The 25,792-nt window shown below is 44.9% G+C and overlaps 1 protein-coding gene and 1 long non-coding RNA gene across 4 annotated transcripts in view; one reads left to right on the forward strand and one right to left on the reverse strand.

Moving 5' to 3' along the window:
• Nucleotides 1–7,917, reverse strand: part of ZEB2 (zinc finger E-box binding homeobox 2) — a 114,728-nt gene extending 106,811 nt beyond the window's left edge. The window contains exons 1-3 of one of the 3 annotated variants that reach the window (XM_065637397.1): nt 7,699–7,917; nt 7,496–7,594; nt 4,766–4,903 (exon numbers count right to left, since the gene is read on the reverse strand). In XM_065637397.1, the coding sequence (XP_065493469.1) occupies nt 4,766–4,838 (73 nt within the window). In that variant the 5' untranslated portion in view covers nt 4,839–4,903; nt 7,496–7,594; nt 7,699–7,917. Of the gene's footprint in view, nt 1–4,765; nt 4,904–5,013; nt 5,183–7,495 lie in introns of those variants that run through there. The other 2 variants (XM_065637399.1, XM_065637398.1) reach the window with 2 other exon arrangements.
• LOC135990065 (uncharacterized) lies at nt 6,965–7,832 on the forward strand. The gene is made up of 4 exons (XR_010606376.1): nt 6,965–7,040; nt 7,128–7,203; nt 7,516–7,657; nt 7,762–7,832. It is a non-coding gene; the product is annotated as an uncharacterized LOC135990065 (long non-coding RNA).
• Nucleotides 7,918–25,792: the final 17,875 nt, after the last annotated feature.

Raw genomic sequence — 25,792 nt, forward strand, 5'->3', positions numbered from 1 at the left:
GGGCAGACAATCAATTGTCTGTGAGCACTGCAAACCTGCACTCCCTTTCTATGTGACAGGCACAAAATAGTGTCTACCTTGGGAAGCCATGGTCTTGGAGAAAAAAAGGACAAAGAGTTCTCTTTCACAGAGGAGAAAATGCACCTTAAAAGCACTGGGATAATGCAGATGCCAAAAACTGTTGTGAGGCGAAGAATTTCCTATTTCTTGGAATGAATGTGGGGCTGCTGTAAAAGAATCAACACCCTTCTTTCCACTCTAAAGGGAGACACACATTTTTCTTGGGGAATATTACCAGCCTGTCCTGAGAGCTTGCATTTCAGCCTGCCATTCTTCCATATATTTTCCCTACCTTGGGCAGCTGGCTACGTATAATTATCGATGATTAACTTGTAATAGTTTCCTTTTTTTTTTTCTTTTCAAATACGGCTTTTCCCAGGCATCAAATATATTTTCTTACAGCAATTAGAAATTCCTCCAAAAGTTTCCTTGCGAAACATGTGCAAAACGCAATAGCCAGTAAGTACCGAATGGCCGCAAATGCAAACAGTAAATAAGGCACTGATCTCCAAATTCGCTGGTTTTCTCGAAACTCAGAATAAAACAAATAGATGACACAGAAAACAACCTCCTCTGCTCCATGTCACAGCTCAGCCTGGACGTGAATCTGCACCGAGAAAATGTAGCTAGATAATCATTACGCCCTGGTCACACTCGCATTTATTGCATTAATTTTTAATACCTCTCTCCAGGTGCTTTTCTGGAGGTAGCCCATTTGTCTCCCTACCCAATACCCAACTCTGGGAGGAATCTGCTCGCAACGGATTCCCAGCCTTGCAGAGGTCCCCGGGAACAGGAGCGCTCCCACATGCCCGCTCTGCCTTCTGCCACCTGAACTGCACAAACCCCACTTTTCCTTCTCACACCCGAGCCTCAGTCTAGCTACCTCCAAACTTCTCCAGGCAGGGAACACGAGCCTCACATCCTACTCACTAAAGGCAGCAGGCAGGGTTTTATTTTTTTATTTTTTTTATTTTTTCCCCCTCTCTCATTTTTTTTTTTTTAAGTGGGAAGTGAAGGAGGTTTTTCCCCCTTGCCCAGCATCCCCGAAAGGAGGGTGGGTGGGTGTCTCTTTGGGAAAGGCTCTGAGCAAGTCTAATCGTGTCTGCTTGTTTGGTCTGTGCTCTCCCTCGGATCAGACGCCCTGAAAGCATTGAACTTTCTCCCTTTTCTTTACAACTGGAAGCGAGATGGCAAAGGAATCAAAGAGAGCTGTTTACTGAAACTTTGGAGTAAATTAGGTCCAACTTTCCCCCCTTTCCCCGCTTCCTGGGGATTTTAATTTTATTTTTATTTTCGAGGAAGGAGAGGAAAAGAAGAGGGGGAAAAAAAAGTATAACCAAGAAACGCCAAACCAACAATAAGGAGAGGCAGCTCATCTGCTGAAGGATGGCAGGGCAGGGCACTGGGCCGGCCGGACAGCGGCTCCGCACCGCTCCGCGCCGCTCCGCACCGGCCACCAGCGCAGCCCCCCCCGCCTCCGCCCGTGCGGAAAGGGGGCTCGCTGCCCTCTCCTCCTCCTCCTCCTCTTCCTCCTCCTCTTTTGCCGCGACTTCTCCCGAGTGAAAGTGCCGCGAACTGAGTCAGGCGCTGGGAATCATCTGACCCAACTTCCCGGAGCGCCGCCGCATTCCTGGGCTGCCGCTCCGCACCCCCCCGGGCCCCCCCGCCCCGCTTTCGGGGTCCTCTCCTTCCCATCCTCCGTGCTGTGTCCCCCTCCTCCTCCCCGGGGGGCTCACCCCTCATTGACTCCCACATCGCCTCTCTCAGCACTACCCCCCCCGCACACCTCTCTGATCAACCCCGTTATCTTGGAAAATCCCGAGTTTTCCTCCTTTCTACCCTATTTAACTCCGCCGTAATTTTACTCAGCCCCGGTATCTAATCCCGAGCCTTGCCCATCCTCGCACACAGGCGTGGAGCCCACTGAGGCATTAGTTGGATTATTCTGTTTTGATCCCGTCTGTAATTTGTGAGTGATTGCACTCACACTCCCCTAGCTTCCTTGATGACCGTCTATTTTTATTTTTTTTTCTTGTGGCTTTTAAATTTTATTTTGGTTCTGCTGCGTTTCTAAGGAATTTCTGCCTGATTTCGATAAGCATCACCGTTTCTGGTGTTATCAGCAAAGACACAAGCTCAGAAGTGACATCTTTTCCACGAATCCAGGAAAGAAGAAAAATCCACTCAGTCCAGATAAATTCTGGGCAATTCCCAACGGGAAAGGCATTGGATACGTGCTTGTCGAGAAAGAGAAAATGAAAAAAAAATAACCAAAACAAACCTAACGGAACCCACCCTGGCTCGTCTACCTGCTTCTAAGAAGCAGGACATTTCTCACTCAGAAATGAATGAAAGAAACAAATTGTGGAGCACAAAGAGAAAAGAGTGGACAGACAGAAAGTCGAGAATTATTTCCCCCCACCCTGTCTTGGCCAGAGCAAGACACTGAAGGGAGAACTCAGACCTTCGTGAAAGCAGCGCACACACACTTGAAATGAAGTTTGCAGGATCTTTAAGTGGTTACCTTAAAAAATCGCAATTAAACTTTCGACTCCCAAGTGTGGTGGCTTCCCAAGTTAGTGCAGTTCCGTGCAAAACACACTTTTGCACAGGAGCAGCAAAAATCTGTGCCACTCCGGTCCATGCGTGTTCCCAAAGACTTGGGTGCAGTAACAGGGCGTACAGGCTGCAGTCCTGGTCTCTTAGGCAAACATGGGGATCCACCTTTTTATTTTGGGTTTGGGCTTTTTCTTTTTTTTTGCGGCTCAAATCGTGTTGAGAAAATGTTAAACACGTAGACGCATCCCTCATCACAGAGCATGTGATGGGTCTAACCCGCTAAACTAATAATCTTGTATGAAAAAGCAAGGAGGCTGAAGAAGAAGAATAAAACCCCCTCAAACAGAATATTCTTTACTGCAAAAGAGTACTTCTGGCTGCGTTGCTTTAAATCTCGTTCTCTTTTTCTCTCAAAAATGACTGTTTAACATAAGAAAAAAAGGCTACTTGACACAAAGCTTTTGTTATCCAGTTGATCAGCAACGTGCTTTAGATACTTGTAAGGGGAAAAAAGCCCCACAACAGACATTGATTTTAGAAAATCAATAACCAACGTTTAATAAAAAGAACTGAGGAAACACAAGAGAGGAGAGGGAAACATTACGTGTAATTTTAATGTCTACTAAATTACCCAGAGATGAGGGGAAGGGGAGGTCTCCTCTGTGAGGACCACCTTAAATAATGACAGACACAAGAGTAAAGGGTGGTGGTGGAGGGGGAGAGACTTTAAAAAAAAAGATAACAAGGAACGGATCCTTGGGAAGCTGCTCCGAATATATTATTTTAGTTGGGGTTTTTTTGTAATACTAAGCCAAGCAAATAGATCAAAGACAACACAAAGGGAAAAGCCAGTGTAACATAACGAACAGTTTCTGACTAAAATTCCTCTATCACTCCCCCATATGGCTCGACGCCTCCACCACAACAAGAAAAAGACACACACACGCACACGCACACACAACCTAGAGAGAGGCAAAGGGAGCGGGGGGGGGGACAGGATCATTTGTTTCTAATCAACATTCTCTTGTCTTTGTGGGTTTGTTGTTGTTGCTGTGTGTGTCCCCCCCCTTTTCGTCCGCGTCCCCCCCCCCGCCCCGCTCTGCCCTCCACCTCTCCACTTAAATGAAGTAGCTGAGCTATAAGCGCACGGGTTCAGGTTCACACAAAATATCTTCCTTCCTCCGGCTCCTTCGAGAGGAAAGTTGTTGGAAGTGGGGCCGGGATGGCCATGAGAGGGGCTGCGGGTGGGGAGGGGGAGGCTGGCGGTAGGTGGGGGGAGACGATCAGCCGGAGGAGAAAAGGAAGAAACTAAGGGAGGGACGGGGAGAGACGGAGAAAAGAGAGACCCACACCAAGTGAAAGCTGCCAAATGTGAAATCAGCCCGGAACACCGCGTCCCACTGAGCCCCGGCCCTCCGCGGCCGGCGGAGACCGGGGGAGAGGGCAACTATGGACAATTGGGCACCAAACTCATTAGTATTATTAATTATTAGGGAGGAGGAAGTTTCGTTTTCGAGTCCCTAACAATAAAAAAAAAAAAAAAAGAAAAAAGAGAGAGAGTCGCTAAGTCGGTGCCAGCCTGCCGCGGGGTTCTCACGCTGCCGTTTTTTTTCCCAGGGCCGGCCGCCCTCCCGCCCCGCTCCGCGCCGCTCCGCGCCTCCCACCGCCCAGCTCCGCTCCTCTCCGCTCCCCGGACCCTGACAGCGCCCAAAGCGACCCGGGAAGCGGCCGGGCGAACCGGGCCGGCCACCCCCCCAACCCCGCCGCTCCGGCCGCGCTCCGCAGCGGCCCCGTCCGCTCCGCGCCCGCGCAACAAACTTTGGGGCGCGCCGGTGGCTGCGGCGCGCCGAGACCCCCCCTCCTCCTTCCTCCTCCTCCTCACCGCCCACCCCCCAACACTCCGCCGGCGTCCCGCGGCCGCGCAGCCTCCGCGGGACGGCCCCGCGGCCGCGCAGGGGAGGCGGAGGGCGGCGAGAGCCGGGCGGGCGCCGCTGCCGCCGCCGCTGCCGCCCGGGCGGGCGCCGTCCCCGGCTCCCCCCCCTCCCTTCCCCGCTCCCCGCCCCGTCCCCGTCCTGCGACCGGCTTCCCCCCCCTCGCCGCGGCGGAGCCGGCCGGAAAAAGTTTGCTTGGGGGGGCCGCTTACCGTTTTTCCTCCGGGGGTTGGCTTGTTTTCGCCTCTTACACCTGGGGCCATCCGCCATGATCTGCTGCTTCATTGATAAGAGTGGATCAGATGGCAGTTCGCATGGACTCGACTCCCTGATTCAGCAGCACGCAGGCTCTATGTAACAACCAAACACAGCAACAATGTGGGCATTGGTATATCCCATTTAAACGCAGGGCGCCAACGGGGACCCGAATTTGCACCCGAAAAAGAACCCATCCACGCACACGGCGGGGTTTTGCCGTGCCGGGGGAGGTGGGACGCAGACGGAGCGGGCTCCCCCCTCTCTCTGTCCCCAGCCGGGCAGATTTCTTCTTTATTTAATTATTTTTGCTCTGTGTGTGTGTGTGCGTGTGTGTGTGTCTGCGTGAGCGTGTGTGTCTCTCCCCCTGTGTGTGTGTATTGCACCAGCAAAGCAGATCAGAGAGACAAGAATTACATCTCAAATGAGTCATAACTCATGACCGTATGAGGGAATGCACAGCTTTTACAGTAGGCTGTTTGACTCAATGCTAGGCGGACCATTTCCTCTTAAAAGTACTTTAATTTGACATTAGAACTTCTTTTCACACGAAATGCTAGCCTTCTCTCCTTCTTCTCCTGCCTTTATAATGATTTTTTTTTTAGCCCCCAAAGTGCACTCCAGCAAAGTGTTCAGAGGAGAGGGAAACATGGCTCTCCCCTGTCCTTTTGGGGTAAAGCACAGCACGGAGACCTCCCCCTCCCCCTAACAACGAGGAGTGTAATTATAAACCTCTGTCACCTTTTTAGTCAGTTTGACAATATTCAGGGTTTCCCCTGCCCCTTAGTTAAACAAAGCTTCAGAGTGTCTTTTTTTTTTTTTTTTTTTTTTCTTCCCAGAAAAGAAACAGAAATCAAAACTACCGCTGTCAGAGTTTTCAGGTTTTCAGTTGTTTGGGTTTTTTTATTTTTTAAATTTTTTTTGTTGGTGTTTGGTTTTGGTTTGTATTTTTTTTAACTTGTAAACTTTTGGACCTACTGTGTGTGGCTGTGTGCTCGGGCTGTGCAGGAGGCTCTATCTGTCAAAGGGAGAGGGCAGGAGCATTTGGTTTGCTGCAAGAACGCTCCTGAAACTCTGTCCATCTCGAAGAAGATGCTGTAGCTTTAAAGATGCTTTGACTTGAGGATTAGTTTAAACAGGGGGCTATAAAAGATGTAACAGATGCAAACTGTAAAACAAGGGCAATTAACCCTTGCTCTCCTGAGCAAGATCCCCCCTCGCCTTCGCATCCATTGTCTTCTCCTGAACTGGGAATTTCCCACAAAACCTAAAAAATTATTACCTGCCTCAACAATTTTTAAAATTTCTTTTTGCAGCAAATTGAGGTTCCCCCTTCCTTTTTTTTCTTTTCTTTTTTTTTTTCTTTTTTTTTTTTTTTCCCCTTCCTCTCCTTCTGTCTTTTTACTTTACTGGAGCTTCACCCCAGGACTGAGCAGTGAAGTGTGTGGTTGCTTAGGTCTTTTTATTCTGCCTGAACTCTCTTTTCAGACGTTTGCGGTTATAAAACCTGCTTGGCTAAAATAAATCTCCGAGCAGGTAAGAGGATGAGAATATTGAGAGTGTGTGCAGGGTCAGCGTGTTTACTCACACTCTCCTGCTTGGGATTCCGCCTGGACAGGGTGAATTGGTGGCTATGGGGATGTATGTGGCTGAGGAAGGAAGAGGGTGAGAAATGTGCTAGAAACTTTAGTATTTGCCAGTTATTCCCTACCCTGGAGTGGGTGATGATGGCATCACCGTGGCAGATCTATCAAGAGATGTAGCGGAGAGGAACTGAGAAAAGCCCGGACTCTGCCTGCCTCGGCAATTGGCGTTTTAATGCAAAACCACCAATGGTGAAATGTTTAAAATGCGTCTCATTACCTTCCCTGCTCTTCAGCCTCCCGCAAAAAGTTGTCAATAATTTTAAACCTGCAGATCTCGACAACACTTTTCTTCCCAGAGGGCCGGCTAGCTTTTAAAAATATGTATATATTGGGGTTTTTTTGCTTTTTGGTAAACGACTTTTAAGTTCCAGTCAGTACTTTCACTTCTGGCTTTAGGATCCCAGAAGTTAAGGTGTTACTTCACCCAGCTTCACAAAATAAAATAAAGAAATGAAACTAACTAAGCAGACAAAACAGCAAAGTTTCTGTTTTGGGGAAACACATCCTTGGCCGGGGAGCCCCGGGCTGGGGCTCCAGCGGTGCCCGGGCTGGCTCTGCAGGCTCAGAGCGGGCAAAGCATTAACAGGTACCTGCAAACTTTCAGAGCTAAGATGTGAAACCTGAAATAAAAAGAGCAGGAGGTGGGTAAGAGAGATTTTTTTTTTTTTCCCAGGAGGACGAAGTCCCTTCCTAACACTAAAACTTTTGCTGCTGGGTTGTAAAAGGCACCTCCCGTACCTGGCTGACAGGTAAGGGGAGCAAGGGTGGTGGTGGCACAACCCCGAGAGCCCCGAAACTGCTCATCCCTTCCCGGAGCGGTACCGATGGGACTTCAGGTTTCGGTTAAAAAAAAAAAAATAATAGGTTTTTTGCCCCAAGTATAAACATGCCAGAAAGAAGCCAACACGTTTAAAAATAATATGCTATCGAAATTAAATAAGCCCGCTAGAGCGTGAAGTGTTGTGAGAAAAAAAGGAAAGGGAGAATTTAAAAAAAAAAAAAAAAAAAAGGAGAGAAAATGGAATTAAATTCCAAACCTACCTGCGAAGTCTTGTTTGTAGTTTTGGCCAGAAATGGTGAGAAGAAAAAGCATGAAGAAGCCGCGAAGTGGAGGAGAAAAGGTGAAGGGAGATGCAGCTCCTGGAGAAATTGTAAAAAGCCTTGCAAAGAGTTGTCGGAAGGACCGTTATTCCTGCTGGGCAGGTTAGGACTGATCTCTTTCTGCCACTCCAGGAAACACAAACCTGGGGACGGACTGACGTGTTACGCCTCTTCTAATGACATTTTTTTCTTTTTCTTTTCTGTAGGAGCGAGAGGAGAGACCCTGAAACACACGCCACCTATCTTTGTGGGGAGGGATAATTGAAGAGCACCAAACGTGAGCATCATGTGGAAACGTGATCGCCAAGTTTCTCTCTGGGAAAGGATCTGGGATAGATTATACCTTGAAGTCTCCGCGAAACGCTTTAGCGGCAGAAATGCAATTCCACCTCCCTCCCGCCCGCCCCCCGCCCCGCGCCCGCCCCCCGCCCCGCCGCTCCGCGCTGCTCCGCGCCGCTCCGCCGCTCTCACCCCGCGGAAACTCACCGCATCCCACCCCTCGCCCCCCCACCACGGGGGGCTGCGTCCCCTGCAACCCTGCTCCCCCCACCCCGCCTGCATCCTCTGTCCCCCGGCCGGGGCGCATCCCCTCTCCCCCCGCGGTGCACCCCTGCCCCCCCCCTCCCCGGCTGCATCTTCTGCCCTCCTACCCCCCCGCGGTGGGTCTTTCCCCCCCCCGTGGCTTTATCCCCTTCCTTCCCCCAGGCGGGATCCCCCGCCCCAAGCGAGATCTGTGCCGGATCCCCCCCCCTCCTCCCGCTCCGGCAGGATCCCGCCGGATCCCCTGCCCCCGGGCTGGATCCCTGCCGGTTCCTCCCCCATTCCCGGGCGGGATCCCTGTGTGTCCCCCCCCGGCCCGTGGAGCCGGCTGGGGGCCGCATCCTGCGCTCGGCCGCCCGCACCGCCCCGCTTCCCAGCCCCTCTCGGAGCTCTCGCTTCTTGCGGAGGGGAAAAAACTTACCCTAACATAATGCCTAGAAACTAAACTCTGTTCGGGCACTGCAAATAAGCTCGTGGCTGACTCCTGCTCGCTTTGGTGCTGTTTTATTTTTATCCTTAACACGTTTGTTTTGGGGCTTTTTTTTTTTTTCCCCTTTCATTTCAGTACTCATCCAGGTTATTTGAATAGTCAGCTAAATCTGATGTAGGAAAAAAAAAAAACAAAACACCGTGCTGAGATCTTACAGTCTATCTGTTTTGTTCATAGATATAGATCAGGGGTGAGATGGGCTCTTCCTGGCTTTGCTCTCCCTTGGAAGGAGCTGGATGGGCAGAGAGACAGAGCGGACGAGAAACGCGTGGGACTGAACTTCAGGGAGGTTACAAGTTTTTCACCTTTTTCAAGTATTAAAATTAAAATAAAATTACATATAGAAAAAAAAAAGAAAAAAAAAAAAGAAACCCAGACTCCACCTTTGCACTGAAGTGATTGGTTATGCAAATATGGAGGGGGTTTCCTGGCAAATACAGCTTTCTACTGTATGGTTAATTAAATCATCACTCAAAAGCCTTCCAATGTGACGCTTCTGTCGTAATCCAATCAGGTTACGTAGGTCCTAAACAAGAGAGATATTTTCCACATCTGGAAGTCAGCAATTTAGCAAGTACTGCACATTATTAACCAATTCAGAGCCCACTTCCCAGGGGGATTTTTTTTTTTCTTGAAGTTTAAGTGTTCTTAACCAATGCTCTGCTGTTTGGTTAATCAAAAAGCCGGTTTACACTGCACGTAATTGAGAACTAATATCGAAGTAAGTAAAGGCAGCCCGAGCTGGGGATGCTGAGCGAAGGCGTTTATCTGCAAAGGGGGATGATATGGCTGAGTCTCGATCGTGCCCAATTCCCAGCACAACCCGCAGCCATTTCTCCCTCTAAAAGAGCTCGAAATCACCTCAGTCCAAAAATAAACTTCACATCTTGCCTACTCGTTCGGTCCTTTCCGAAGGCAAACGTGGAGCTGCCCAAAGGGCTGTGTTAAAGAGCTGCGAAACAATTTCCCTCCTTTGACAAGAGTTAAATCTATCGCAGCACTTTTTTTTCCTTGTTTTTTTTTTCTCCCCCTCCTGAAGAAAACCGAAACAAATGGTACACTGATCCGACACTGTACTTTTACTTACATTAAGCTAAGATAAACTGCTCTTGAACTGCGCATTGAATGTGTGCCTAAAGCAAGAACTGGAATGCGAGCCATCGGCACGACCGACCGCGCTCCAAAATGGTCCAGATCAGAGAACACCTTTGCTGACGATTAAACATCGCAAAGGAAGGAAGGGGACCCCCCACTTAACGCCCCCCTCTCCCCCCGCAATGTGTCTTTGCAGCTCATCAGAGCCACCGATTTTTTTTTTTTTTTGTCATCTGTGAGTGAGATCTGCCCCGCCAGTTAGACGTGACTGGGTGATACTGGGGAGGCGCAGGGCGCGGGGAGGTTGTGGGGCGGGGGGGACCCCAGTTCCCCGCCTGCAGGCATGGGGGCTGTCGGAAAATAGCCACCAAGTCCCCCCTTCACACACACTCAGGGTGTCCCCATCTCCAATCCCCAGTGCAGGTCCCTGCGCAGCAGGCGGGTGGGGAGGCAGATGCGCCCCTGCCTGCGCTCTTGCCTGCGCCCCTGCCTGCGCGCTGCCTGCGCGCTGCCTGCGCCCTGCCGGACTCCTCCGGGGCTGCCAGCCGCGGAGCGGCTTAAAGCAAATCTGCCTGCAGACCTGGCTGTCTGCTGCCGCTGAAATCCGTAATTATGCAAAGGTGGGAACAAGGATCTCTTAATTTATTTGTTTTTATTTATATTTTAAAATATTTCTATTTTTTTTCCCCTGGTACGAGTTATCTCAGCTTTGCTAAAAGTTTTGTTACCGCCGTTCACTAAATGTCAACATTATTTCTTGCGGGATGCACGACTCATCCACACCTAAATATACCTGTATACACACAGACATATCATACACACACAAAGTGATGATATCTTAATGAAATATACAGCACAGTGCAAATATCTTGAAATCAGATTCAAGTATTATTAATTTGAATTAGATTCTCTCAGATCCAGAAGACATCGCCTATAAATCAAGGGCAGTCTGGCAATTCCTTAAAGAGCTAAACTGAATTTAGATGCATATGATAAAAAGAAAGAAAAAGAAAAAAGTGAATGCTAATTACTGACTCGCTTGATTTCCAGTCACCCATGTTTTCTATGAGAAAATGAAAAAAACAACAAACAACCAACAAGTTCTCAAAATAAATGAATCCCATTACGTATTGTTCATACATTTCCAGATTACAAAACGAGAGGGTGGACCGGAGATTAAGAGAAACTGCAGCCTAACCTGAAATAGGCAGGAGTGTTGTCGACGTTATATCATTAAAACATATATCTGCAGCTACACGAAAAAAACCCAAACCCTCAGACTGTGCGATGATGCTCAAGGGCTTTAAGGAACATGTTGGTATTGCCAGATAATCCCTATTCATAATTTTGCAGGCTGTTCTTTCAGCCCTCAATCTCACGGTTTCTCCAGCTCTGAAGCGCCTCAGCAGGGTTTGCATCGGAGCGATAAACTGCTCTGATCTTCGCAGGAGTGGCGTAACACCCAACCTTATTAGACGTTATTTTAACGTGGTATGTGTTGCTTGTTTGTTTTTAATTTTTGGACACTGGACATAAACGTTTAGCAATAAGATAAAACCTTCTAAGATGGATCTTAGCCTTAATCCAGGCGTTGATTTCCTGCCCTGCTCTGAACTAATAACGGGCGTGCAGCTTCTTTAGGAGATGGAAATAATGACAGCCGATAGATCCTGCCTTTATTGGGGTGGTGCTGGCAGCCCAGCTCCCAGCCCCGTCGCATCAGCATCCCCATGCAGAGCCTGTGCCTTGCTCTATTTTAATCTTTTGCATATACGATCTCCCCTACCCCATTAGTTTAAAAACAGACCCAAAATATTCTTCACAAATCCCAGCTCTGTCCTTGCGTAAGGCACCCGGCGCTGTGGCTTGGAGATGTTCTCTGGGTGCAGGTTTTTTCCCCTCTTTTCCTCAACTTTTTCTGCGTGAAAATGCAGAGAGGTGAGATGAGGGGGGCCGAGTGGTCCTGATGCAAACCTGCCGAGCGATGCCAGGGGCGATGCCACTGCCTCCTCGGTGGGTTTATTTTTGTCCACCAAAACCCATCACAGTGGAGATAACCCACCTGGAGATAACCCCATGTCCCCCCATCCTCAAGTGGGGCTGTAGGGACAGCTGGGGACAAACCCTGCTGCATGGAACTCATCACCATGAGAAAGGGGCTGTGCAGGGAGACACCTCCCCTGCTACCCCCTAAAACACCCCGTGGGCACCCAGGTGTGATGGGCAGTGCACAGGACCAGCCAAAAGAGGCTGCAGGGCAGAGGCCCTGAAGGACCTTGGCCTCCTGCTCAGACCTGCTGCCATCATAGCTTTGTGGGGACCTGGTGACACTGGCTGGTGGGATGATTTGTGGCCTTATTTATTTCAGTATGTTTGTTTTTTCCCCAGCGTAGCGTGAGGGCGAGTAAGAGGGAGAACATTTTTTTTGCCCATGTGGAAAAAGGAAAATCAGGAGGATAGCAGCAAAGATGCTTTAGCTGATACGTTTTGACTAATACATTTTAGAGGCTGCTGAAGACAGAGGTTTAACACCTCTAAAAACATGTTAGCTGCTCTGAGGCTTTTACTTTGGGTCCTTCATGGCCAGGGCTCTCCCATGTTTTCCCCAAAGTGTAGAACCCTTCCCTCCTTAGAGATTAAACATCCCTGTGTAAGGGACTGAGACGAGATGTGCCCGCTCACAGTCGAGCCTGGGGAGAGCATCTTTCCCTGCATCCCTGCCCTGCGGGGGAGTGGCTGCTGCGAGCTTGGGGCTCCCCATGGGTACCAGCAGCTTCTTATGCACAGACCTCTGGGGTCTAGAAGCTGCTGTCGCCTTGGGAAAAAAATTGGGCGGTTGCAAAAATACCCCCTCAAACTAAACAAACAAAAAGACAATACTGGGGGAGAATATTTTTTGCAGTCACCTGTGGTAGTGGAATAATTTTTCCAATTGGGGAAAGCCCCGTGTGGCCCTGAGATGCTGCTGGACAGTTTTGCTCAATACAGGTGTCCCTATAAACTAAGATTTAGAGAGCAAAACCTTTTTTTTTTTTTTTAATTTTCATTTCCACAGGAAGGAAAGGAAGAAAGGGTCAGGGAACCACTCTCCCCCCACCCCCTGATGAGGTATTTGGGAAGAAACCTTTTGAATCAACATTCCCAAAGTTTTCAAGTTCCTTTACGGAAAACCCATGTAGGGATAGGATATGAGCCAAAAGCAAGGGAAAAGATTGTCTGGCTTTAATTTATCTATCCCTGGGCATTTCTAAGAAGCAGATCTCACTGTAATATTTAATCTCGTGCGAGTCCCTGCACGTCAAAAGTGAATCCCCCTCATATGTTTTTCTTAATTTTGTCATTTATAAAGTCGTTTCTGATGGCCTAGAGCTGCTCAGATCCCACCCATGATATATGCCTGTCTGTCTGGGGTAGGAGAACAGCATCTGTGGGACCCAAACCCACTTCTCACTCCAAGCAGAGAGGAGCGAGCGGCTCCGGTAACTGGGAGAGGTGGCAGCACATCGATGGGCAAATGTCCTCGGTCCCCTGTCCCGCACCATGAGATGCAGATGTTTTACCTTCTCTTCTGGGATCGATGCTGAAGTTCGGACAGATTTCTTGGCTCGGTTGGCAGTGATTAAAATTCGCTGCTCACTTTTGTTTACAGTTGGTTGTTTACTTTGTTGAATTTTTAAAAACTTGTTAGAATGCAATTGAACACAGATTCAACAGTATTTAGGCTTGAAAAATAAAGATGCATTAGAAAGATGCCTATTATGCTTCAGAATTATTAATTGACATTTTTATGATGAATAATTAATCATTTGAATAATTTTCGTATCTCTGATCTGAACACATATTTGCATATCTAATGTCTGATTTTAAATGTGGTTTCTTTAGTTGCATTCTCCCAGGACAAAGACACGAAGTAAGTAACATCCTAATGCAAAACTTTTTTCTTTGCACTTGTAAAAGTATGTTTATTGAAATGTAAGTTTCTATCTAGTTATTAAGCTGTTAATAATCTATGCATGACATATATGCATTAATAAGACTCTGCATCTTCTGGATATGAGCACATTTAGGCCTCATTTTCTTAAATACAGTGGTGAGGTCTCCTGCAATACATACATGTTACTTAAAACTGTGTGGGGTTAAGCTAGGAAACCATAAAGAAATATGTCAGATATGCAATGTTCCCTTCTTGTTTACATGACACTTAGAGAGAAGACCAAAGGTCGCTTGAATTTGTGGTATTTAAAATATCAAGAACTTTTAATATAAATTTTTACTGTGTCGTCCTAGTGAGGCAACACCAGTATTTTCTTGTTATATTTTAAGATGCCTAAATCATCGCTCTCAAGACCCCCCCCACCTCACTCGTAGCTGGTGGCAATAAAGGAACAACATAAACTGCAGATCAGTTATAAGTTGGTCAGCAAATAGGTGCAAGTGACGGTGCTTGTTGTGCAACCCTGCTCGGCGTTGGGTTGGTATGAGCAAAACTCAGCCACATGGGGAACAGAAAGGAGGAAGGGGCAGCTGGACAAAACCATAACCCGAAAGGTATAAAAAAATTAGAAAAATAAAGCAATTAAAGGACTAGGACTCTGCTCCACTGCCTCCGACCGCTAGTTAACTACTATAACAGCACTGCCCGACGGGGAGCCAAGGAGGTGCCTTTGCTTATGCCAGGTCTGAATTTGATTTATTAAGAAATGAAGGCTTTTCAGAATTTTTATTTAGTGGCAGATTTAATTGTGCAGGGGCCTACATATTCTGAATATGGGTTATTGGCTCCTTGCTGTCATACTGAGGAACCAGGGCAATAGATGCTCTAGAAGTATCTTAAATTGATGCAGTACTATTTCAGTTGAGTAGATTAAAGGAATTACACCAAAATGGAGGCACAAACCCATGTTAGTGTTTAAATTTGCTTAGTGCCATTCATATAGGGAAGATAGTACATGTGAAATGTAAAATTAAAATAAAACCTTTCAGTCTCTATTTTTTTTTTCGACACTGAGTCACAAAAAATACACCCAAAAGATACTTTTTCCTTTTTTTTTATGGTGGAAGTATATTATATAGACTATGGTAATCTAGTGGGCCATATCTGACAGACAGATACTGTATAAAGAAACTGTGAAATGTAGTTCTCAGAACAGGCTGAAGTTATATTGAATAGGATGTTTAGCAGTTGCATATGCTCAGTGATAACAGATTTTTTTTTTTTTTTCTAGGGGGGTTGAATTTGTAATAGCAAAAGCGGGAAACTTGAGCAACACTCGCAGCACAGAGGGCCCAGCTCTGAGCCCGGTGCCCAGACGTGCCATGACTTTGGCCACCAGGTTGGTGGCAACGGCAGCAAGATCTCTGGAAAGGGACGAGGTGGGAACTGGGGTTAAGCCTCTGCTTTTTAGTTCTGAAAGCAGGAGAGAAAGCAAATATCCCCTGAGATGCACCCATGCTTCTTTGCAAAGGGAAAGATCCCTTTTTGGATTGGGGTCAACCTTTGCTATGGGTGAAGGCATCTGGTGCTGAGAACATGGTCCAAAGCAACTTGGATGCTGTTGTGCCTTAGTGAGGCCAATAGAAATCTCTGTGGTAGATCCATTAACCTGGAAAGTGGACCTTTTTTAAAAATTATTGTTACTTTTTTAACCAGGTTGAAAGGTGAATATAAAACATGTAATTACAGAGTAGCCCTCGTTCTACCTATGTGGGACTAGATGGAATTTACTTTTCCCTGGATTTCTTAGTGTCCCACTATTTCCCCCTCTGAATATTAAGCTAATAGAGGTGAAGGTGCCGGCAGGGAATCCGGATGCAAAGCTGACATTTTAATGGCCATCCAAAAATTTCAGAGCCGATTCGTTGTCCCAACTTGTTCTTATCGCCACCAGGAGAAAAACATTTTCTTTCCTCTGTGACTTCAGGAGATTATGAGTATATTTTAAAATCTACTGAAACACAAGGGTGACAAAGATATTTAGAAAAAGCCCAAATGATTTGAAACAATTAGATATTGCAGCACGGTTTTCAAAGAAATTCTGTGTTTACAGAATTGCCCGATATCTGGAAAATTGCTGTCATTCTGCATGAGGCTGCTGAATGTATTACATACCAAGAGAAGCCGAGGAACACGTCCCACCGACCATTGCACACCTAAAATGCAGATTTACCCCCAAACTGGCTGACATCTCCTTTGTCAAGGGTGGCACTGGACTTGCCAGTTCTTCTGTTTGTTCTCTCCAACCGTCAGCATCATCTCCAGCTCATCTGTGGATGGAGTCTTGGCCAACTGGCCCCCTTCCAAGCCCAAATCTTAGACTCCGGGTGATTAGAGCTGTCAAAAACGGGAGAGAGTTTTTTTCTTTGCCATTAAAATTTTCTCCGGGTTCTCACTTCCTGCCCAATTTAGGTTTTAAAAATGTTTATTGGGAAATTTCCTGACACCTCTCTGGGTCACTTGCTCTTTGGCATTCCAGGTCAGCATCGCATTAAAGGCACTAGCATTTAAACAAGTCATTTCCCCATATGGCTGGTGTTAGGTGTATGTACACTTCTACCAGTGCTTCTTACTATATCGCTTAAACTTGCTCAAGGCAGCATCTAAACTATTTTAAACCTTACCATCTTTTTTTTTCTTTTTCTTTTTTCTTTTTTTTTTTTTTTTTAACACACATGAGCTCTCCTGCTTCAAATCTCTGACAAGCATGTGAAAACCGCAGCGTCAGAACAACTGCTGCTCTCTTCTTGGATTCTGACAAGCAACCTTCAACCTGAAACCCTCTAAAAATGGGTATTTTTATCCTTTTTTTTTTTTTTTCTTTAATTCAGAAGTGATTATATTGACTATACTCCTTTCCCTTGTTCTGGCAAGTTAGAAATGGGTTCAAGAACTGCATGAGGCAGAATATGGCAATACTGTTCGGTGTTCAGTCAGTGGGTCCACTGGTCAATGGGCCAACCTGCCAATGGACCTATGACAAGGAGGTTATAAACGGGTGAGATTTCCCAAATTCTGGGCTAGGGAGGAGGACAAATGATCTGCAGAATAATTTTGGCAGCTTGGGTTGGAGTGCTGTGTGCATTGAAGTCCTTGGCTCCCATGAGTCAAGAACGGCAACTTCAGGTCCTTATCTCCTGTGCCGCAATTTGACTGAGCCATGTTCCCACAGGTAAAGACATTTGCATGGATCCAGTACACTGATACACTTATTAGGAGGGCGATGTTCGTTATTTGCCCTTTAATTGTGCATGTGGCATGGGCAGCAGATGCCACTGAAGATGTGAACAGGCCCATCATAGTCCCCAGAAGATACCAACATAAGAGGGGCAGGGAATGGGGCAGTACAACCACTGCACTCGGTGCTTGGGTGGCTGGTCCTGGATGGAGAGGATGGACTTTGTGGCAGCCATCCTGATGGTGTCCTCCTTCCTATCCCTTGCCTTTGGAGGAGTGTAAACTGGACCGAACATTGCTGCCCAAAAGGTGAAAGCAAGATCAGTGAGGTGACCCAGGGTTTGCTATGAAGGTTGCTTTGATGGCTGTGGGGGCTGGTGGGGAGGTTCAGGACAGCGAAGTCAACCCTCCATGGCTTTATAGCTCATCTACACCAATGACTTTACTGGGGTGGCTCTCTACATGCGAGACTTCTTTCCTCAAGAAGCAGGGAAAGGGCAGAAATGGTGGAGCCCAGGCAAAAGAAAACAAACTCAACCACAGCACAGCCTTGGATATTTGACATTGGGGCAGGTGGGTGCCTGGGTTAGATCCTGTGCTACCACCCACCCACCAGCTGTACCTGGCAGTGGTGTCTTTGCCTATGCCAAAGCCTGGCTGGTTGTGGCACTCATTTTTGGGAGGATAGGAGCTACCAGTGAGGTCTGTGTTCAGAATTTGGGGTGGGCGTAGAATTTCAGAGGTAAGAATCAAGGTATGGAAAGCCACACCTGATACTTAGTGTTGGAAAGTGGACATGGTTAGAGGTGGGAGCAGTGGGGAAAGCGGTGCTGATCTATGCACAAGGAAGGCAAGATCTCCCTCGTGCCTCATGGTGAGCAGGGAGAAATATAGCGCAGAGATTGAAAACGCTGCAAATATTTGTTCTCATTGTCAGATGTTTCTATAAAATCAGTTGTTACTGAATCAATGCTGAAGTTACTGAGCACTTAAATAAGCAGAGAGTGAGAAAAGCTAAGTCTAATTATACGTTTCATGCCATTTACAGAGGTTTCCAGGGGATTTTCTTTTAATAAAAGTGCAGTGTATCAAAAAGAATAAATCCTACAATTTTGTTATTTACAAATCAGTGGCTTCTGCCTCAAGCTGACAGACATCCTCCATCTTACACTCTTCTTTCCACTCCAAAATGCACCTAGTACATTGACATTTCTACAAATACTCTTCGAGTCTCTACATACTATTTTATGCTCCTTATATTGGTAAGCAAATGGATCAGAAGAAAATGATCGCAAAGGCATAAAAAATATTATCGAAGATATAGAAAAAAACCCCACAATGCTGGAAAACATGCAACAAAGATGTTTTCCAGATAAAGAGAACAAGTGCCTTTTACATCCCTGCCCACCAGTTCCTGAAGATATCAAATTGGAAGCCCGGCTGGAGATATGATGTAATTAATTAGTTAAAATGATTTACTAACATAAAATATAAAACCTTTTTGATGATTAATTTTTATCCCCTTCACATTTTTTTTTCACCACTACAACCACTCTGCCCCTTTCTGACTCTGGATTATTTAGGAGTTGACTTTTGCAGTCAGAGCTTTACATATCAATCCCCAGGAGCAAAACATGCCACTAATATTTCCTATGCTACGCAATCCATCGATGCAGCATCTAACCCTGCAGCCCTCATCCGTGCTTCAGAGAGGAGCGAGTCGTACCCAATCAGACCCATAACTTATAGAATCATAGAATCATTTTGGTTGGAAAAGACCCTCAAGATCATCAAGTCCAACTGTTAACCCAACACTGGCAGTAAACCATGTCCCTAAGAACCTCATCTATGTGTCTTTTAAACACCTCCAGGGATGGTGACTCCACCACTGCCCTGGGCAGCCTGTTCAATGCCTGACAACCCTTTATGGGAAGAAATTGTTCCCAATATCCAATCTGAATCTCCTCTGGTGCAATTTGAGGCCATTTCCTCTCATCTTATTGCTTGTTAAGTGGGACAAGAGACCAACACCCTCCATGCTACAACCTCCTTTCAGGTCGTTGTAGAGAGCGATAAGGTCTCCCCTCAGCCTCCTGTTCTCCGGGCTAAACAGACCCAGGTCCCCCAGCTGCTCCTCATCAGATTTGTGCTCCCTTCGCCAACTTTGTTGCCCTCCTCTGAACTTGCTCCAGCACCCCAAGGTCTTTCTTGTCACGAGGGGCCCCAAACTGACCACAGGATTCAAGTTTTGGCCTCACCAGTGCCCAGTCCAGGGGGACGATCCCTTCCCTGGTCCTGCTGGCCACACTAGTCTGGTACAAGCCGGGATGCTGTTGGCCTTTTTGGTCACCTGGGCGCTTTCTCCTTGTTGAGGCTACCCTCCTTTCCAACCCTAACCATTCTGTGATTCTGTGAACTAAAAATGAGAAAACGAAGAGGCCACATTCGTTCTTGTCCAACTTGGCTACTGTCATGTTACAGGAGCATGCTGACTGCTTTGGTAATTAAAACGCTACTTGCAAGGGATACCAGAAAAACAAAGGAATGAAAATAAGATGGTTTCTCTTGAGTGTGAATGTGCTATGCATGCATTACACAAGCTATATAGGCTTTATGGAGGTCTTAGGCTTGCCTTTCAACAGCCCTGCCATTCCAGGATGGGCCTCTTTCCTGAACAGACACTGTCTGTTGAGCCAAATTATATGACTGTTTTGTGATATGGATAAATGTGGGGACTAAATGAAGGACATTAAACTCAATTTCCTTAAGACATGAGCCAGATTTTAATATTGCAGCTGTCCAGAGGTGAAAGGGTAATGAGGACATGAGGAATTCCTGGATGGCAAAGGGACACTTGGCCCAACAAGTCTGTCCCCCTTCAAGTTTATTACAACACACCTCCCCGCATTGTCGATATATCCTCCAGCCCTATCTGCCTATATAAACATGTCTGGCTATCTCTTCTGCTCATTAATACTTTGGTTCACTTAGTGGTTTTACTTAACATAATTCCTGCTACACTGTGAATCGGATAGCTCTACGTGAATTTACTGTTTATTCTTAGACCTTTCATTTTTAATTGGCATTTTTTTTTCCTTTTAAACTCACCAGATACAACCACTACTTCAATTTTCATCCTAATTATGAAAATGTTAATGTTTAGGTCTTTTTTAGAAAGGATTAAGCTCAGCCTTCATTTATATCAAGCATCTTTAACAGCCAGAAACAACGATTGCTTCATATCTTATTCCTATTTGAGTCACTAAAGTTCTTTTCTGGAAAAGGTGATCAAAATTGGAATTATTGGAGAAAATCTATCACGTTCCTTGTGTGATAACAATCCTTTTGATTTTCAGGCTATCCTTTGCTGGAGTGTCCGTATCACACTTTTTTAATACTGAATTGGCATTCATTCAAAATTGATGTTTGACAGATTCAGTACAATTTTTAAGGTGGAGCGGGAGTTTCGGTAGTCAAGTATTAACTTATAATGATCTCCTAAAGTCAAGAAACAGCTTTGAAGGCTGGTGGAAGGAAAAAAGCCCCCAAGAAATCAGTAACATTACAAATATTTCTAACTGGTAGCTCAACTTCATTTATTAAAAACTATCTCCCTTTAAATTTTCTGCTAGCAAAGTTGAGAGCGAATTAGCATACAGATGCTTCCTCAGAAGGCCGACATTTTAAAAAAACTGGGTTTTTCCCTTCCTCTGAGGCAACTCAAAGGAGAATGTCATTAGAGATCTGAACATCAACATGGCGAGAGAAATACAAGTTACAAATAAACCTGCGTGATTTTGAAATTTCAAAGACGGCTGGCGGAACAAAAATATCTGGGTGAAGCATGAAGTGGGAAACAGGCAAAGTAGATTGCTGCGACACAAGATCAAGAAGAGACTCTTAAATTTGTTGTTTAAGTGTGTTGAAACCTCAGAAGAGTGAAATGTTTACAATTATTTCTGATATCTAGCTATGCTCTCTTGTTTAAGTAAGCAACTTGCTTCTACAATGAATAGAAGGTTTGATTTTTTTTTGTTTAAAACCCCTACTTCTTTATTTATTAAAATTTTCCCCCGCAAAAAAAAAGGCACTGCTGGCAGAGATTGTTTAGGGGAAGACATTCTGCAACCTGTTGAGAAACACTGGGGTTTTTATTCAGGAACTAAGATGGTAGTGCTGGGTGGAGAGGGAATGTTGAGAAATGTGGAAACAGAAGAAAAACAAGAAATCTCTTGGTTTCAGGCAGGTGAAGAAACCATTCTTACAGAGGGGAAAAGATGGGCATGTAGCTAGTGGAAAAAAAACAAATCAGTGGACAGTATCTAACAGGCGCAGAAAAATTCAGGTTTATATCCAGGATCCACAGTGGATAAGAAAAACACGTCAAAGTCTCAAAAAAATTTACTTTTGAATTTGGAAGACTGAATCCAACTTTACCAAGTAGTTGGTAATCCAAAGAGGAATTGAAAATTCCTCTTTGACCCCTGGATAGGATTGCTCTGGGCAACAAGGGATGTAGAAGACATTTCCCATGGCGCCTGTTGGATTGTGGGCAGCCGTGGCTTAAATCCTTGGGTTTTTTCATTCCTAGTCTAAACATGCTGTTTTGCAAAAGTTGAATATAATGCAGTGACTACCACAATGTCAGACTGCTCTTTCGTGAGGGTCTTTCCATAAAGATAATAAAAAGAATAATTGGTAAAAAAAGTACCATAGTAAGCTGAAATTTTAATCTTTGTACATTTCTGGTAAATGTTCATGAGGACAAATCTTTTTGGTCTTGCTGCTGGAAGATGGTCCATTAAAATAAGTGAAGTAGATGTTGCAGTAAAGCCCACTGAGTTTGGCTGTAGTGTTGGACAAGTGTTTTGGGGTAATGTGGATGTGAAGGTTGAGAAAAGTAAAGAGCCGTAGTGAGCAGAGCCCATTCTTAACTGCTGTTACATTTTATTTAAATATCTGGTGAAATTCTGTGTAGTTACCATCAGGGACAAAACAACTGCTGAAAAGTATTTAGTTAAATAACCTCAGATGCTGGAGGGGGTCCGTTCAGCCCTGTTTAGCAATTTTTTTTCATTGCATTTTATTTTTTCATCAACATTTATCAGAGGACATACACTTCTGCCAGGTGAAGGACCTAACCAATGGGCTTCAGACTCCTGTTCTTTCTTTTTTTTGCCTCCGTGTGACCTTTCTTTCATGGACCTGGTCCCTGGGGAGTGTCACAAATCCCGCTAGGAGTGAGGCCAAGAGTCCCAGTGAGCATATTCACTTTTCACTAGGTCCCTAAAACCCCTCCAGGTTTTAAGAGAAGCAGCTCCATTTTCAAGGAGCACATGGAAAGTAAATACAAAGTGTGTTTCTCAGTGAGGAGATACCATTGTAGATGGGATTTAGGAGCCATAATCTCTTTGATGTTTCTGAAAAAGCATCAAGAGAGCTATTAAGGTTCTCCAGTGCAGACCTGAGCTGTGGCAGCATGGAAATGAGCCCTGAGGCTTTTGTCCTGTCCCCTGGTCTGCCGGTTGTACTGAAGCAGTCTGGACAGGTCTGTCACCCCTGGGGCAGAAAGAGACCAGCAGCACTTCAGAACTACATGGGGCTTGGGGTTAAGGGAAACAGGATTAGCTTTGTTATCCAGCTCCTACAGTAAAAGCATAAGGTAGCCAGCCCTGAGATAAAAGGTCTTACCCAAACATTCATCCATTAAATTAGGATTTAAAGAAAAAAGAAAGTGTTGTGGGGTTTTGTGTGGAGTTTTTTTTTTGTTTGTGTTTTTTTTTTTTTTTGTGTGTGTGTGTGTGTATTTTCATTTTGGTTTGTTTGTTTGTTTAATTTCAGAAGACTTTGTAATCTCCTCTAAACTCCCCATCTCCTAAGGATTAAAAAGCTCAAAGCATCCTCTTGTCTATTCCTTCCCTTTCCCCCCTGAACTCTTGTCTTCTCTCCAAGCAGCACCTGGGTCTCTCCCCTCTCCTCCATCGTTTCTTTCCATCCTCTGCCCACGTGGATCACGTTTTCCCGTTTTCCACGGCATCAGAAAAACCTGTTTACTTTGCCCCACCAGCTCTGTGCTCCAGCCCAGCAGCGAGGTCCTGGCAGTGCTGATGCTGCATTTGGGGATCTGGATCTTGCATTTATAACTGTGGTTAGACAAGTGTTGCCAGAGCCCCCGTAACTTTTATGTCCCCGGCACATTTTGCTACGTTACCTTTGATATTCTGATTTAATTCTTTTACATAGATTAGAGACAAGACAAGCTCCTAACCTGACCAAAGCTTTATCCTGTATTGACTGCCAATCTCTAAGTCATTCAGTGAATGTTGTTTGCAGACCGTTATCAGTTCATTAAAGTTTGTTATCATTTATGCAGTGGCCCTGTACCTTGCTGGTAATCTCCAGCATAGGATCTTATCAAACACTCTTTTGAAAGCCTAGACGTATTGTATAGCATCCATAGTATTTTTCTTGTCTACCTTAGCAGGAATATGTTTGGAGAATTCCAACAAATTGTTTGAACAAGATTTCCTGCTCATAAATCCACAGTGGTTGACTCAACTCAAGTTAGAATTTGCAGCACATTTCCTCACTAAATCCTGCAAAATCATTCCTATTCTATTTGTCATAGCTACAAATTTTGTTATGTTAATTTGTTTATATTATGATTTTAAAACAGATTTTATATGTATGTATTCCTCTGCATATGTACACAAAAGTGCATATATGTAACAGAGACTATATTGAAGTATATTGGGCTTTAAACCTGAATATCTTTAAATAGTTAACGCAGTATAAAATGCAAAGGATACAGTTAGGGACAGATCTTTGGCTGGAGTAAATGAATTTGACTTTGAATACATTTTACTAACGTAAACGCTGTTAACTTGATTTGTGTGTGCTGAGGAGTCAACCCTTATGCACTGCACTTGTTTTACTTCAGCACCAAGAGATCAAAATGACTGTTGGGATGTTTTTTAACATTTCTGATTTATTATTTCTCATGGATTTCTTCAAGAAGTGTATTTTTATTTGCTGCAGCAAAAATAATTCTTAATGTTTTCTTAAATTTTATATATTTCTATAATATATTGTTTCAGATTAGTGATTTCTTATGCTTTATTTTTCTATTATTTGACTACTTTAGCATGTTTGCTACCCTTCCCATCTTTCTGTTCACATGTGTAGGTCTTTCTATTACAATGACGAACATGGCAATTTCTGGTAAATACAGTAAGTGGTTGATTAATATTAGATTCATGCTTGGTTTGATTTTAATATTGGGAAACTAGCATTTTATACAGGAAATAGTCTCTCCCCTTGAACTGAAACCAAGTGAAAAATTTAAGACCAAAACAAATGGAATTTGTGTAATCTAGTTATTACGGACCTGTTTAACAGGTGCTGTAGTTTGACTGTCATGGTCCTCCATAAACAGGTCTCTCACCTCCCGTGGTACCCAGGTCTTTTTGGTGAAGTGCGATGACACTTGTCAGGAACTATAGTCTGGCTTATAAATCGTGGAGAGGAACAAGTGGTGAAGATTTGTGGTTATAGTTCCAAAGAGAAACAATTTTTCATGGAAAAGCAAAATCTTAGTTTTTCCCAAGTTTGGTGTTTTTTTCTTGAAAACTGGGGTTTGCCCTGAAAGATTAGTTTCCATGAAAAGAATTAATATTTTTTCAATCAGTGACAAAGTAAGACTGATAGGAAAGCTTTCGACCAACCTGGGACCATCCTTTTCTCACCTGTGGCAGAAACATGAGATGGCAATTGGATCTAAGAGAGCTGAGCTTCCTGCACAAGCCAAGGAAAAAGCTAAAAAAATGACATTCATTTAAGCCAGAAAGCTTTTTGGGGACACCCAACAGCCTGGGAACGTGCCAAACCCTGTGGGCATCCCTAACCTCCACCCCACCATAGAATTATAGAATAGTTTTTGTTGGAAGAGACCCTCAAGATCATTGAATACAACCATTAATCCTACACTGTCACTAAACCATGTCCCTGAGAACCTCATCTATGTGTCTGTTCAACCCCTCCAGGGATGGTGATTCCACCACTGCCCTGGGCAGCATGTTCCAATGCCCAACAGCCCTTTCTGGGAAAAAAAATTTTTCCTGATATCCAATCTTAACCTCCCCTGGTGCAACAGCAGAGAAGAAGTTGTACGAAGCACAGCATCAGCTACTGGTGCTCACTTTCACATAATAAGTTGGTGATGAAAGTGTGTCCAGTCAATTTTAACATTGGTCTAAAGGAGCCCTAAATCATGAAGACATCGGCTTCATCAAGCTTCGGTGGTTGTTGCTCACTCCTCTTGACAGAGCTCTTCTATCTTCGGGGAGAACTGGATTTTAAGTACCTGCTCCCAGGTATGTTGATTATATTACAGTGATTAAATATAATATATATGGAACTGGAGGCCAGTCTTCTGGTCACGGGACTGCACAAGGTCAATTCCATTTATAAACTGTTAAGCCCTGGGTGTGGCATGTCAAGAACAAAAATACCTAAACGAAAAACTATACTTGTAAGTCCTGAAAGATGAGGTCCCATCTTTGAAGTCACGTCAGAAGAACGTTTTAATCGGAATAACTACAAACCACTCCCCATTAAAGCATATTTGCTTTCCCCAGGTTCACTACTATCAGATTGCCACTCTCATGTGTTGTTGACACATTTTCCCCATCACTGGCTGTGTCAATTATTTTTATTTTCTCTTTGAATGAATAATAAGAGCATCTCTGGGTTTTCTTACTTGTTCTTTCAACCCGAGTCTATCTATTTTGTAAAATTCCCTAGCTTTTCTCAATAATAATAATGTTTTCTGTCAATTTATCCCTTAAATCTGTGACGATCTTTATACTAGTGAGGTTTGAGCTCCGTATCATTAACTCCCAAAGTTATATTGAAATTACATGTAGTTAAAGTTAAATTTTAT

This window comes from Caloenas nicobarica, chromosome 6 (assembly GCF_036013445.1).
Source record: "Caloenas nicobarica isolate bCalNic1 chromosome 6, bCalNic1.hap1, whole genome shotgun sequence".
NCBI classification, from domain to species: domain Eukaryota; kingdom Metazoa; phylum Chordata; class Aves; order Columbiformes; family Columbidae; genus Caloenas; species Caloenas nicobarica.